The 14,576-nt window shown below is 65.7% G+C and overlaps 5 protein-coding genes across 5 annotated transcripts; 2 read left to right on the top strand and 3 right to left on the bottom strand.

The window, feature by feature from the left end:
* Positions 1 to 736: 736 nt before the first annotated feature.
* Positions 737 to 2,253, bottom strand: Q8F55_007670 (uncharacterized protein; the record flags this gene model as incomplete). Its single annotated transcript, XM_069356090.1, has 2 exons — positions 737 to 904; positions 949 to 2,253. 2 exons carry the CDS (start codon positions 2,251 to 2,253, stop codon positions 737 to 739), a joined length of 1,473 nt encoding a protein of 490 aa, XP_069205931.1.
* A 1,315-nt stretch (positions 2,254 to 3,568) lies between these two features.
* Q8F55_007669 (uncharacterized protein) lies at positions 3,569 to 5,387 on the bottom strand (the record flags this gene model as incomplete). The annotated part of the gene is made up of 3 exons (XM_069356089.1): positions 3,569 to 4,801; positions 4,915 to 5,084; positions 5,339 to 5,387. The coding sequence occupies 3 exons, from the start codon at positions 5,385 to 5,387 to the stop codon at positions 3,569 to 3,571; spliced, it is 1,452 nt and encodes a 483-aa protein (XP_069205930.1).
* Positions 5,388 to 6,873: 1,486 nt separating this feature from the next.
* On the top strand, positions 6,874 to 8,351 carry Q8F55_007668 (uncharacterized protein; the record flags this gene model as incomplete). Its single annotated transcript, XM_069356088.1, has 3 exons — positions 6,874 to 7,037; positions 7,173 to 7,601; positions 7,637 to 8,351. 3 exons carry the CDS (start codon positions 6,874 to 6,876, stop codon positions 8,349 to 8,351), a joined length of 1,308 nt encoding a protein of 435 aa, XP_069205929.1.
* Positions 8,352 to 9,505: 1,154 nt separating this feature from the next.
* On the top strand, positions 9,506 to 12,277 carry Q8F55_007667 (uncharacterized protein; the record flags this gene model as incomplete). The annotated part of the gene is made up of 4 exons (XM_069356087.1): positions 9,506 to 10,884; positions 10,934 to 11,459; positions 11,501 to 12,022; positions 12,071 to 12,277. 4 exons carry the CDS (start codon positions 9,506 to 9,508, stop codon positions 12,275 to 12,277), a joined length of 2,634 nt encoding a protein of 877 aa, XP_069205928.1.
* Positions 12,278 to 12,543: 266 nt separating this feature from the next.
* On the bottom strand, positions 12,544 to 13,934 carry NAG1_1 (Glucosamine-6-phosphate isomerase (Glucosamine-6-phosphate deaminase) (GNPDA) (GlcN6P deaminase); the record flags this gene model as incomplete). Its single annotated transcript, XM_069356086.1, has 3 exons — positions 12,544 to 13,102; positions 13,337 to 13,430; positions 13,736 to 13,934. The coding sequence occupies 3 exons, from the start codon at positions 13,932 to 13,934 to the stop codon at positions 12,544 to 12,546; spliced, it is 852 nt and encodes a 283-aa protein (XP_069205927.1).
* Between the last annotated feature and the right edge of the window lie 642 nt (positions 13,935 to 14,576).

Below are 14,576 nucleotides of genomic sequence, written 5' to 3'. Positions count from 1 at the left end.
TAGAACTCCCAAGCCCATCGCCCCCATTACCCCCCTCTCGGCGCCGCCGCGACCGCGACGACGACGGCGTGCGTCTGAACGGGCTGGCCGATCGCCACACCACAGCCGGCACGTGTCTCGCCCTGCTGCGCGGAGTACGCACCCGCCCGATTGCCAGTACCTGTTCCTCAATGTCGCCGACTCGCGCCGCACAACCATCGCACCGCACCGCACCGCACCGCACCGCACCGCACCGCACCACCTGCCCGCCCCCGCGCCGTTTGCCTCCGACATGCCTGCCGTAGTCAGGCAGTCGCGGTCGATCAGGCCCGGCGTGGCGGTGCCGCCCGCCACTTGTCCCCAGGCGAGCGCGGTGACTTTGCCCGCTGGCATGTGACCGCGGCATGGGGCGAGGTCTCTAACTCTACGGTTCCACTGGAACCATGCAGGAATGTGGGCTGGCTAGCCTGGGAGTCTGGCTCGCGATCGACAGAGCTCGGACCGACGGGTCGCGGGTCGCGAGGGGACACTCATGTGGAGCTGCACCTAAACTTAACTCAATCGATCTGTGCTGCTAAAGGTACACTCGGCCGCGACGCTGCTGTGGATCTCGATCAGCACTCGGCACACTCGGCACGCTCGGGTCAGTAACTCGTATGCTCGTCACTTGCCGCTCGCGTCCAACACACGCAGTACATGACAACCAGACGCAATACCAGAGACACGACACCACACGTGAAACCACACAGACACCCCCTTACATCTCAAAGTCGGGGTCATCGTCGTCTGACCCCAACTCCTCGCCCTGGAAGAACATCTGACCCGGCCCGTCATCTGCCGCGAAGTCGATGCTCGAGATGATGAGGTCCAACACGGGGTCCTCGTGCCCCTGCAGAACGCGAGCGCCCTCCAGGTTCCGTTTCGCCTGGTCATGTCAGCTTGGCTAACCCAGCACCGTTGCGGACTCACCAAATCGTCGACGGCAAACAGCTCGACCTCCTCTTCCGTCAGCCCCGCCTCCCACTCGGCGCGCGTCTTGAACACGAGCCACTTGTCCAAGAGCTCGAGGGCCTCGCCCTCGTTTTCCATCGGCTCGCGGAAGTAGTCTTCCATCGCGCCCTGCTCTTCCGAGTCGCCCAGCATCTCACCGAGGATCCGGAGCCGGAAGTTCTCCTGCCGCTGGGCCGGCGTCGAGTCGGCGTCGAACTGGAACCAATCAGGGTCGATCAGGTGGAAATCCACCATGAGGACCTGCCCGCCCATGCGCACATTCGGTGCGATCTCGGCTGCGAGGTGTTGCCACCTGCGTTCAACAGAGTGGCCGGCCTTGGCAGCGAGCACGCGCTTGGCGCGCTCGACGCCCTTGGCCACGAGGTTGGGGCTCGCGTCCGAGAACACAAACACCTGCTGCTCTGGCGCGACGAGCCCAAGCCCGTCGCCCGTCAGGACGGGGATCGGGCGGAACGTGATGATCGGATCCTCGTCCAAGAGGGGCATCTTGACGTGGTGAATAACCCGCTTCGTGCGCCGCGGGAACCATCGCAGGACCACCTGCTGGCTTGGCATGGGGAAGCTTGACGGCTGGGTCGGCGGCATGACGACGAGCGTGTCGCCCAGCGGCACCGGGTTGGACTGGTAGAAGCCCGCCGTGTCGCAGTAGGTGCGGACCACGGGGAACGGGTCAGGGTGCAGATGGGCCAGCCACATGAGGAACGCGCCGTGCGTGGCAGCCACGTCGAGGATCTTGGTGTGGGCAAAGTAGGCCTTCTCGTGGGCGTACTCCTCCTCGTCGGCCTCGCGCTCCTCCTTCATGGCCGTCTGGGCGCGCGTCCGGGGGCCCGTGTCGCGCAGCTCGGTGTCGTGCAGCGTGTCCAGCCGCTCCATGTACTGGTATGCTTCTGTCTTGACGAATCCTGGGAGACACTCGTCCGACTTCCACAGTTCCTCGGGCGACGCGACGAGGATCAAGGCGTCGTCGTCGATGTCGTCGAGCTCGTCGCCCATCAGGTGCTGGTCCTCGCGCACAAGCATGATGTGCCGGTATAGTGAGCGGTCGACGCGTTTCCGGACCGCACGGCTCGTCTGGCGCAGGGACAGGAGCGCTTCGTACGGCGCGTACGTGATGATCTCATCCAGTAGGTGTGGGTACGCCGTCGTGTCGAGCACGGGCTGGGGCTTGCCGGTCGGCTTGGCCTTGCGCGTCTGTCGCTTCGTCGCCGCCTTGGACTTGTGCGGCGCCTGCTTTTTCACTGCTGTGCGTCTCGGTCTTGACATTGTCGCGGAGATGGGGGAGGGAGAGAGAGCAACAGAGGAATGTTGGTTCTGCGCGATGTGAACGTAACACGGTGCGGGTCGCGGATCGCGTCGGTGGAGGTTGCCCACGTGGGGACCGCGTGGGGCACGCGTGGCAGTCAACCCGTAGGCAAACACACTTTCCGCTCATTCTTGAGAGTTTCTAGTCCCCACAAGCATGCATTGCAGCGTTCCCTGCTCATTATTCGATGTATTTCCCGTCATAGTTGACACCCTTGGCGTTACAGAGCCCAGCGGGGTGGTGCTGGACCGTGCGGCGGTTAAGACCATCGAGTTGTCCGCTCACCCACCGCCACAGCAGCCACGAGGGCTGCCAGCGCGGCCCAGAGGGGCCCAGGGGCCCACAGCTGTCACTTAGCGCTCGGAAAGGTTACGGGGGATGGGATCCAAGCTTCTCTGGGGAGAGTGGGGAGGCCTGTGACATTGTGGCCGCACGTCAAACAGCAGCTCGCTGGGTTTGGTCCCCCGGGAAGTCTTGGTTGTACCAAGGCTCCAGGGAGAGGGGTTGTCCAGCTCGCCACGTTTCCACTGACTAGCATCGCCAACACTTCGTCATCCCGCGCGCACCTGCCACAAGTATCGCATTCATCGTGGTGTACCTTCCATTATTGTGCAGCCTATCTGGGTTGGAGTGGCACAGCCTCTCGCATGCACCCTACCGTCCCTCCATCCGTCCGTCCGCCCTCCGTCCCCCCGTCCCTCTCCTTATCGCCAACCCACCCCTCTTCCCGTGCTCCCCAACCACCCCCAAAGCCGCACCCCTCCCCTCGGTGCCGTCGCCCATCGCCACACGCTAGCCTATCGCTCTTCCCACGCCACTCCGTCTTATCGGCGTCCACTGACACCCCCGATCCACCCACATACCCGTGCCCCACGGCTGCCTGCTCGCGTGCCTCGGATCCCGGTCAACACGGCGCTTTGCGGCTTGTTCCCCGCGCGGTGCGCGCGCTTACACTTTGTGCTTGGAATGGCCAGGATTAGCACTCCCATGCGCCCATGCGCGCAGGTGGGGTTGTCTGTGGCACCCGCTGCCATTGGGAGCAGCATCAGCGCCGCTCCTGCCCCTCCTCACCGCTCCTGCCCCTTCCTCGCCGCTCCTGCCCCTCCTCGCCGCCCCTGCCCCTCCTCGCTGCTTGTCGCTCCCCTTCCCCTGCTGCCCCTCCTCGCTGTTATCCCTCCCCATCGCACACACAAGCACCTGCTTGCATTACTCGAGACTATGTCACAACTGCTACTAATCGCGCGGAACCTCCAGTCATGGACAGAGCGAGGTAGATTACTTGTCGAGGTTGGCCTCGACGACCTTCTCCTCGTCAACAATGTCCTTCTCGTGGTGGCCCTTGGGGAGCGCAGCGTGGTGGAGCTGGTCGGCGTTGAGGTCCTCAACGTGGACGACCTGCTCCTTGTCCACGTTGGTGTCGGGGGTCTTGATGATGACGACGAGGGCGAGGGGGAGCGAGACGACCATGAGGAGCCACGAGACGAGGAGCTCGGTCCTGTAGGGGGTGTAGACAGCCTCCATGGCGAACGACACGGCGGCACCGGCCGACTGAACACCCTTGTAGTAGCCGGTCATACGGGCAAGCTTGAAGGGGTCGTTGGTGAGGGTAGCCATGATGTAGTAGGCTAGACCCTGGAAGACCGAGTCGGTAAAGTAGTAGCCAAACATGAGGGCGAGGGCAGTGCGCGACTCGTGGTCGGTCCAGTCCCAGGCCATGGTGGGAGGGTTCTCCTTGTCACGGACGAACAGGTTCTGGTACTTCTGCTGGAAGGAGAGGCCGCCCCCGCCCCAGACGACACAGAGGAGGACCAGGGTGAGAACCCAGCCGACGACCGTGCGCTTACGGCGGCCGAAGGGGAGGTAGTCGAGGAGGAAGCCGACAAAGTTGGCGCCAACAACGGCACCGAGGTTGGTGATGAACGACGACAGGGCACGCGTGCGGGCGTTGAACATGAAGCCGACGACCGATCCCTGGTACGCATAGAAGAAGTTCGATGCGAAGAACATAGGGAATAAAGCAAGCATACGCCAATCCTTGAACAGCTTGACGAACTCGCGGATCTCGACGCCGACGGGGATCGACTCCTCGAGGTCGACGAGGGTGCCGTCCTTACGAACGACATAGTTGGGAGGGAGGACGAGCCACGCGGTGAAGATGGCGGTGAGCATGAGGACGAGGAAGACGATGTAGACGCTGGTCGAGGCGTTCTTGTGGGTTCCACCCGAGGCGAGCTGGACGCCGAGAGCAATGACGCCGCCAATGACACCGCCCATGGAGAAGACGGACCAGAACAGGGAGAAGGAGCGTCCCTTGTCCTTCTCGGTGGGGTACGACATCATGATCTGGCCGGCCGCTGTCCAGAGCAAGGCCGCGCAGACGCCGAGAATGCCACCGGCGACGACCCAGAAGGGAGCGGCGTTGGGGTGGACCTGGAACGCCCAGAGCGAGCCGACGTAGACCGAGTAGCCGACCGTGCCAAGGCAGAGAGTCAGACGGGGGCCGAGGACCTGTCGGGGTCAGCGAGCAGCCAAAGCGCGCGCATAACAAGCTCACGTTGTTGATCGATCCAGCAATGAAGCCCATAGGGGAGTCAGCAAGCGTGCGGGCGGGTAAGAGCAACGGCGAGCTCACCAGTGAGCGAGAACATGGCGTAGAGAACCGAGTTTGCGATGGCGTTGAGCCCGAAGGACACGGTGCCACCGGCACCGAGGCCGGAGAGCGCATTGAAGAGACCGGGGGAGCAGAAGCAGACAAAGCCGACGATGGCGACCTGGGCCCAAGGCGAGTTGTCTAAAGGTGGGTGTCAGTAGGGTGAAGGTGGGTTGTTGTGGCGGCTGGCTAAGGTGGAGGTGGCCGTGTAGCGGGCTAAGGCCAGGCGCGGGATGTAGCGTATGGATGGCCCAGATAGCCCGTTACACCACTGCCCGTGGCCGCGGATTGCGTGGTGGTCGTCTGAGCGCTCTTGGTAGGGAGCAGCCCGAGCAGCCAGCAGACGATAGCGGCACGTGGTGTGCCGTTGTTGTGCCGCTGTGCCTTGCACTCACACCTAAAGGGGCCGACCTTGATGGCAGCCAGAGTTGATGCGTAGCCCATTATTCGAGTTCGCTGCGCGTGTCTTGTCGTCGGTGAGGGTGGTGTGTGGCAAGGCGCGCCCGATGGCTGGGTTGTTGACGAGACTCAGTCACGATCCAGCTGTTATAAGTAAGGAGGTGCCAGCCAGCCATGAGCGGCGGGCACGGCGGCGGCGGCGGCGGTGGCCTCTGCAAGACGAGCAGACCGGCGACCTCGCCGCGTCGAGATCAGGCAGGCTGCGACGCGATCTGAATCAGCTGGGCGGGGGGTACGGGGGTAGGCTCCGTTTCGTTTTCCAACCAACCCCGGTGGGGGGTGGGGGTGCGGGGGGCGTGGGTTTGCTTCTGGTCGCGCGCGTGCTGGCATGCCTGCATGGCTGGACCCTTTTGCTCAGGCGAGACGGCCCAGTCAGGCGAGACAGAGTCAGAGTCAAAGAGACCGGGTCAAGCCAAGTGCCGGTTCGCTCGCGGCGCGCCACCAGGGCAGGCACCGCGTGCAAGCGCCGTCCGGTTCCCCCGCACGCCGCTTTCGTCGAGGAATCGACCGACGCACTCGCAGCGGCCGGATAAGAGAGATACCGCGATAGGCGGCGACGGTGCATGCGGCGGGCGTGCGGGCCTGCGCCGCCGTCGCCGCCGCCAGCCTCGCCGAGCGCGCTGTCGCTGTCGACACTTGCTGCTCTGATAGGGGATGGATGTCCGCCGAGAACTGCCTGCGCACCCGTGTCTATTTTTTTCCATCCGGCCTGGCATTACGGCCGTGCGGTATGTGGGCAAGGGTCGAGGTAGGCAAGGCAGCGGGGTCCCGCGACGACGAGCAGCTCAGCCAGCGTCCACCTGGGGCCGACGCCGGCCGGTGGGGCTGCCGGGCGGGTGCATATGGTCGCCTGCCCGCCGCAAGCATGCTCAATTGTCCCGATGCGGGACGTGTCGGTGTGGGTTGCTGCCCGCTGGCAGTGTGGCTTAGGCGTCTTTTCCGGTCGTGGGACGTCGGCGAAAGCGGCGGCGCGGCGACTTTGTGTTTATTCCAACAAAAGTGGTCCCACATGGCCCCACGAGGTGCAGCGCGGCAGGCCTCGCGCAGGCGAGTCAGACGTCAGACCCACCGTGTCAGTGTCAGCTGCCTGCTCAACTTGCCGCTTGCCGTAGCATGCCGAGGCTAGTGGCCACGGATAGTGGATAGTGGAGCGTCGCATGAGCTTGAGCAAGACGTTGCCCCCCAATACACGTCTCGGGATTGGCCGATGGCTAGCGCGACGCAGCTACCCCACACGCGCATCGCCGACGCGGTGACCAGCTCGGAGCGAGCTGCAGCTGTGTGCATGCATGTGCTGTCGAGATACATAACAGGGTGAGGTGGTATCAGCGAGTCAGTCACCTCCCCGCCTCGAACGGTGCACTTAGGCGCCTCGAACACCGTGCGTCCCCGCCTCGCCGAACTCGCCGGCGCAGCTCACGCCTCCCAGCCACCCAGCCACCCCCACGCACGCCCCACTCTGCCCGATACAATGACAGCCGATAACGCCCAGCCCGTGACCCTCGTCGTGCTCGGTGGCGGGCAGCGCGGCGTCGTGTACGCAAACTATGCGGTCAAGCACCCGCACCTGGCCAAGGTGGTCGCGGTTGCGGATCCGCGCGAGCACCGCCGCAAGCTGTTTGCGAGGCAGCATCAGTGAGTGGGGGGGGGGAGGGGGTGGCAGATCATCTTGTCCGCCCAGCGGCAGGCCAAGCGTGGCACACGAGGCGTGGCACGCGAGGAGGGGGAGACGAGATGGACGACGTCTCTGTGCTGCGACTCACACCGCAGCATCACGCCAGACCGCCTCTACGCCGACTGGCAGGACGTCGCCGCGGTCCCGCGCTTCGCCGACGCCGTGGTCATCGGCACTTTGGACCAGCTGCACGCGCCCATGGTGACCGCGTTCAGCAAGCTCGGCTACCACATCCTGTGCGAGAAGCCCATGGCGACGAGCGCGGCCGAGTGCGTCAACATGGTCAAGGACGTGCAGGCTGCGTCTGTCGAGCGGCCGCTCATCTTCGGCATCGGTCACGTACTCCGCTACAGCCCCTACAACGTCGCCGTCAAGGCCGTGATCGACAGCGGCGCGCTCGGCGACATCGTCAACATCCAGCATATGGAGCCCGTGGGCAACCAGCACTTTGCGCACTCGTTCGTGCGCGGCAACTGGAGCAAGGAGGACGAGACGAGCTTTGCCCTCATGACAAAGTGCTGCCAGTGGGTGACCTTTACCTGCCGCCACTGACCCACAGCGACCTCGACATCCTCTCGTTCTACCTGTCCGGCCGGACGCCGGTCCAGATCAGCTCGTTCGGCAGCATCGGGCTCTTCAAGCCCGAGCGCAAGCCCAAGGAGGCGGGCGACGCGACGCGCTGCCTCGACTGCCCGGCCGAGAAGGACTGCGTGTGGAGCGCCAAGAAGATCTACCTCGACCCGTTCCTCGAGCGCGGGCGGAAGGGGTGGGCGACCGTCGCCGTCGACGGGGACGAGGTCAACGAGGAGACGATCACGGCCGCGCTCAAGACCGGGCCGTACGGCGTGTGCGTGTACGAGGCGGGCAACGACGTCGTCGACCACCAGGTCGTCAACATCGAGTACGAGGGCGGGGTTACCGCCAGCATGACCATGTCGGCCTTTAGCGAGAGCGAGTGTGGGCGCTTCACCGTGATCCAGGGCACGCGCGGCGAGCTGCGCGGCGACATGGCGACGTTCACCGTGTTCGACTTCTTGTCCCGCACGAGCAAGACGTTCACGCCCAAGGAGGTGGTCGGAGCCGCGCACGGTGGAGGCGACGACGGGCTCAGCGAGCTGTTTGTGGCCGCTGTCGCGAGCGGCGACCAGAGCAAGCTCGGCGTCACGCCCGACGACGTGCTCAACTCGCACTTGACCGTGTTTGCCGCCGAGCAGGCGCGCAAGGAGAAGCGCGTGGTCGACTTTGGCGCGTTCAAGGCGGCTGCGCTGGCCTAGGCGCGGCACGGGGTCGGCGCGGCGCAGTATGTATCCCGTAGCAAAAGCAGAATGTAGCATGGTTGTAGCGGATAGGTGGCAGGGTGGGCCCTCTGTCCCGATCTCACGCGGGCATCTGTTCGACCTGGCGGCCGTGCTCTGCGCGATCGGGACGAGCGCGATGGGGTCCCCGAGGCCCCAGACCCGCGCGCACCGAGCCGCTTGCAGGTTGCATACCGATGGTGCTTGTAGCTTGTAGTCGTGGGTGCCATGTGGCACGGCCAAGTGGTGCAACTGCACGGGCACCAGTGGCACCACCCAGAGCCAAATGCCCGCAAAGTGCAGCCAGCCCACCGTGCGGCGTTTTCGCCGACGCCCGAAGACGACCGACCGGGGTGTACCACGGGGCCCGCGGGACACTCACGAGAGCGCGAGAGCGCATGCAGACGAGCAGCAGGGGCAGGAGGAGCAGGAGGAGGAGCAGGAGCAGCACCTGCACGAGCTCGGTGCCACCGCGTAAGAAAAAATCCATTACGCCGATGGCCGGGCGCGCGCCGCCCCGCCCCGCCTGGTGCTCGGTGGGGGAGGCCGTTGCCCCGCGTCAACGTTGCCGATGCTCCTCTGCTCGTCTTTTGCACTCTGCTCTGCTCTCCTGCACGCGACGACGGCGACGTCAACATCCTCTTTATACTCTCGCCCCAAGCAGGCAGCTCGACGCTCCCCCTCTATCGCCGATATCCGCGCCCTTCCACAGCGCCGTCCCTCCCTATCTCGACGACGGCGAGCGCTCCTCGCTCCTTATCTCTCTGCTATCTGGCCTGCGTACTCAGCGGCAAATCACCGTCTCGCTGCCCCTACCCCCCTACGGCCGTAACGAGCGAGGCCGACCGCCGACGCCGACGACCGACAGCCCCGCGCCCCCGGCCCCCCTTGCGCGCCGCTCGCTGGTGGAGCACGTGAGCACCCCACTAGCCGCAACGACCTTGTGACCACCCCACCGGCGCACCTCGTTGCCCATTGCCATTGTTCCACCTTCTCTCTCCTGCACTCTTCTCGACATCCCGATCCGGGGGCACCGTGTGCAACCGCACGCACGCAGCCGCGCAAATCGACACTCGCTCAAGAACCACTGCACCAACTCGACCTTTGTCATCCGCGACCGGCCCCACCACACCATGTCGGACCTCGGCCCCTCACCCACCTTTGCCCACGGGCACGCCCACACACACGGCCCCGGCCCCGCACCGCGCCCCCAGATGCCGCCAGACGGCCGCGCGTACTTTGACCCACAGCACGTCCTCCCCGGCACGTCGCTGAGCCCGACCAAGGGCGAGCACCCGCCAGGCTCGGCAGCCGTCCCGCCGTCGCGCAAGCGCACGCGCGAGTCCATATCGACCGACGACAAGCCAGCAGTCAAGGTCAAGGCGGGGTCGCCGACGCCACCAAAAGACTCGAAGGACGGCCTCCCGTCCATCCTCGTGCGCGAGAAGAAGCAGAAGGCGTGCGCAAACTGCCGCCGCGCAAAGCTCAAGTGTATCGTCGAGGACGGCGAGACCGACTGTGTGCGCTGCCGCGCGCGCAAGGAGCGATGCGTCTTCTACCCCCGCGGACACGACGAGGACTGGCAGCAGACGCTCACGGGCGACGTGTACGCGGCCATCCGGCATCTCACGCACCTCAGCACGACAGTGCACCACATCCTCGACCACCTCGTGCTCCACGGCATCGTCCCGCCCATGGACAAGCCGCTCGAGCGCTTCGACGCACCCGAGCGCGAGATGGCGCTGCTGCAGGGCTGGGGCGCCGAGCGCAACCGCGAGCTCGTGGGCCCCGAGGGCCGCAAGCGCGCGCGCAAGGGCAAGAAGGACGACGATGAGGACGACGACGATGGCGCCGATTCCCTCCCCCAGCCGTTCGACTACGGCGCCGGCGTCGACCTCCAGCGCCGCACGAGCAACGATGTGCCCCCGACCGTCATGCGCCCGTCCGACATGCAGATACCATTGAACAACGGGTACGACAGGGTGGGCACGTCGCCCGAGGTGGCGATGCGGTCGCTCGTCGGCCCGCAGCCCGCGCCCCAGGGCTTTGGCAATGCCGCCGCGAACCGAGTCGTGGTCAACAGCGATACCGCCGACATGGCAGCCGGGTTCAACTACAATCTTACACCGAACGGGCGGAACGCGCAGGGCGGCCCGGCCACCGGCGAGACGGGCGCTGGGACGACAACGGGCACAGGAGTCACCCCCGAGACGGCGGGCATCTCGTCCATCTCGCCGGTCGACCACGGCTCGTTCCCCGCCATGGTGATGGACTCGGGCGCCACCAACAGCAGCCAGACGCAGTCGACCGCGCTCGTCTCGCCAGGCGCGTACCCCGCCGGACAGGGCATCTTCGGCCTGCTCAACGGCGCCAAGGCCAATGGCGGGGCTCAGGCCGCGTCGCCGCCGGTGCCGTCGTTCCAAACCGATAGCCTCGGTTCGGCGGACCCCCGCCCGAATATCGTCAAGCGCGGCTTGATCGCGAACAACGACGCGCTGTCCCTTGTCAATTAGTAGGTTTCCTGTCTCATGGTGATACTATGGTGATACTGACACCCCCAGCTTCCACTCGGTCCTCTCGCCATGGCTCTTTGGCTACAGACTGCAGTTCACAAAGTTCCCTTACATCCCCCAGGGCCCAAGCGTCATCACGCCGTTCATCCTTTCGGTCATGTGCCTCGTCGCGGCGGAGCGTGTGCCCAACATGCACGAGCACCGGCCAACGCTCGCGCGCGAGGTCACGCAGCTGCTGGTCAACTCGCCGGCAGACAGCTTCATCTCGACGCTCGACCAGCCGTTTGGCGGCGGCACGGGCAACAAGGACGACGACGGCGAGGAGGAGCTCGACCCCGAGCTCGGTATCGGCCCCGAGGAGATTGTCGGCGCGTGCATCCTCGCGACGTTCATGACGGAGCGCGAGCAGGCCGCGACGATTGCCAGCAGCGCGTTCAAGTGGGCGCGCGGCTGGATCAAGTGGACGTCGCTCACTGTGCCGTTGCCACCCACGCTCGGCGAGGTGTGCGGCCTGCTGCCTGTCAAGCGCGACGCCACGCGCGAGGACATGGCGCGGGTGTGGCTCCTGTGCTATGTGAGTAACAGCTGAAGAGGGAGTAGCAGCTGACTCTTCAGATTGTGGACGGCACGGAAGCGCTGCAGAGAGACAACCCGGCCGCGCCGCGGCGCGACCCCATGGCCTACTGCCACGTCCTGGTGCCCGACTCGCCTCTGCCGGGCGACTCGTACTCGCCCCACGACATCCTGCTCACCTTCCACGCGCGGCTCATCACGCTCCTGCGCGACTGGTACCACCGGCGGTCGCAGAGCGAGGCGGCGATCGCTGGCGCTGGTGCCGGAGCCCAGGCTGCGGCACATGCGCGGCTCGCGTCGTCGATCAACGCGAGCCTCGCGTGGTGGCGCGCCGACCTCGAGTCGCACACGCTCGACGCGAAGTGGATGCGCCACGTCGACCTCTTCTGGGAGTTTGCGCGCATGCTCGTCAACGCGACGAGCGCAAAGAGCCTCTCGGCCAACCCGCGTCTGCGCGCCGCAAGCTGGGCGCACGGCGTCGAGGCGGCCGTGGGCTTACTGGAGAAGTGCTCGTCCTGGCCGAGCAGGGACGAGCTGGCGAATCTGCCGCCGTGTTATCTTTCGGTAAGTCGCCGGTGTCGCCGTCGCCCTGGACGATCGTTGACCCTGCAGATGATCACCCTCGCGGGCTCGGTCCTCGTCGACGCCATAAAGGATCAGGGCGTGGCCGACTGCCCGTTCCAGTCGGACGACGCGGTGCCGCTGCTCAAGGACGTGGCCGACATGCTGGGGTCTGGCGGGCTGCCGCACCAGCACGTGAGCCGCACTGCGGGGTCGACGCTGCACGGGTACGCCGAGCAGCTGTCGCGGTTTGTGTAGGGACGCGAGGGGGCGGGGCGAGACGGCTGTACATCGTCTGTTGTCTTTGTATCGACTTGGGTAGCCATAATGCACTGGCTGTTTGAACAAGAGCACTGGCGGCTGTTACAACAAGTGATAAGGTGATCAGCACGGCCGGGGCTATGATCACGTCGCACTGCACTGCTATCGGCCGCCTCGACTGCGCCCAACCACGCCGCATAGTTGCACAGTTGCATACGAAAACCCAAGCGCCTCTACTCATCATTACATACACCAGTCCACCCCTACGCCGCCGTCACGCGGCTGAGGCCGAGACGGCCGGCGCCCGCCTCGCCGTACTTTGCCTCGACCTCATCCTGGACCTTTTCAATCGACTTGAAGTACTTGACGGTCTTTACGCGGAGCTCTGACGTTGCGTCCTCGTCGCACACAACCAGGGCCCAGGGGTGGGACTGGAGCGCGCTGGCCGTGACCATGTGGTTGACTCCGCCCTCGATCATCTGGCTCAGCGCGAGGGCCTTGTTCTGGCCCGTGACGACGAGCACGACCTCGCGCGCGTCGAGCACGGTCTGCACGCCGACGGTGAGCGCCATGCGCGGGACCGCCGCCAGGTCGTTGTTGAAGAAGCGGCAGTTGTCGAGGATCGTCTCGTACGCCAGCGTCTTGATGCGCGTGCGCGACTTGAGCGACGAGCCCGGCTCGTTGAACGCAATGTGCCCGTCGGCGCCGATGCCGCCGAGGAACAGGTCGATGCCGCCCACCGCCTTGATCTTGGCCTCGTAGGCCTCGCACTCTTGGTACAGGTCCTCGGCGTTGCCGTCGAGGAGGTTGGTGTTCTTTGGGCTGGGGGCGTGAGTGCGCACTCGAGCGCAGCGAGAGGGCGTGGGGGCGTGGGGCTGGGGAGATGACGTGCGGAGCTACGCTCCTCTGCAGCCGTGCAGCTCGCTCGCCACCACGGCGCCCGGCGCGGCCGTGCAGCCGCCACCGCCGCGGACGGCGGGGGCAGATAACAGCGTTTGGCTCAAGTTCCTGACTACGGCCCCGCCCCGCTTCCCCCACCCCACCCAACCGACTTACTCAATGTCGATGAGGGAGAAAAAGTTCTTGAACATGAACGTGTGGTACGACTCGGGGTGGTCGCGCGGGATGCCGACATACTCGTCCATGTTGACTGGGGGGTTAGTAGGGGCTCCGGGGGCGCGACGACGACGTACAGGTGACGACGTTCTGCGGGGTCAGCGTGAGTTCGGTGCTGCTTCTAGCTTCTAGGACGCTGCCCCCGGGCTCGGCGCTGGGATGCGGGCTGAGATGGACTCGCCTGCCCACCCTCGAGCAAGGGCGAGGTGTCGCGCCCGCCCACCCTGCTGGGCGAGCGAGACGCCGCCCACCCGCCCACCCCTCTGCTCTTGCTCACAGCTCGCAACGACCAAGACCACGCACCCCTCCCGCCCCTCCGCCTCCCTCCCAGCGCCGCACTCACCTTGAACGAAACCTTGCCCGCCTTGTACAGCTCAACGAGACGCGCGTACACGGGCAGCGGGGACGAGCCGGTCGGGCACCCGAGGACAAAGTTGGCGTGCCCCTCGCTCGGGACGAACGTGTTGATGCGGCGCGCGATGTAGTCGCCAATGTAGTGGCCGACCTCGGTCTTTGTGTCGCGGATGGTGAGGCGCATGGTAGGGGTAGAGCTGGAGCTGGAGAGAAAGTGGGTGAGTGGTGGAAGAAGTCGCCCACGACGCGATGTTATCTGTGCCGCACGCTCTGCACAAACGTTTCTCTTTCAGCACACGCCGCCCCCGTCCCCCCACTTGCGTGTGCTGCGTCGGTCTACTTCCCGCCTCAGCGGCCGCAACCTCGGCAATGATGCCGGGTTGCGTGAGCGCCGCGGCGGCGGCGAGCGGCGAGCGGCGGCATGATGCAGCATGAGTGGGGGGGTTCGGCGCTTTGCCCGGCCAGCTGCCAGCCGGGGGTGGAGCCTCGTGGCGGGAGCGTGGTCGCGGCCCGGTGCCAGCCAGCCCGGACTCTGCATGCATGCAGCTGTCTCTGCGCTCTCTGCCCACTGAATGCATGTGCATACCCCGGCCCCGCTTTGCCCAGCCCCCGCGTCGCCCCCCGCCCCACCGGGCAAACCGCCGAGACTTGGCCGACTGGAGCGTCATATCCGCGCTCGGCCAAAGCGGCGCGCGCGCCGAGCTGATAACGTGGGCCGCAAGCGGGGGGTGGGGGAAGCTCCTCCTCGGCGGTGACGCTGCTCCTCTCTCTGCGCACCGACTTTTGTCCGTGCCGTCGAGTGGGGGCAACGTTCGTTCGCAGTTAT

Source organism: Vanrija albida, assembly GCF_041260175.1.
Source record: "Vanrija albida strain AlHP1 chromosome Unknown contig_6, whole genome shotgun sequence".
Taxonomy (NCBI): domain Eukaryota; kingdom Fungi; phylum Basidiomycota; class Tremellomycetes; order Trichosporonales; family Trichosporonaceae; genus Vanrija; species Vanrija albida.
This window is presented reverse-complemented; position numbering and strand designations above follow the sequence as displayed.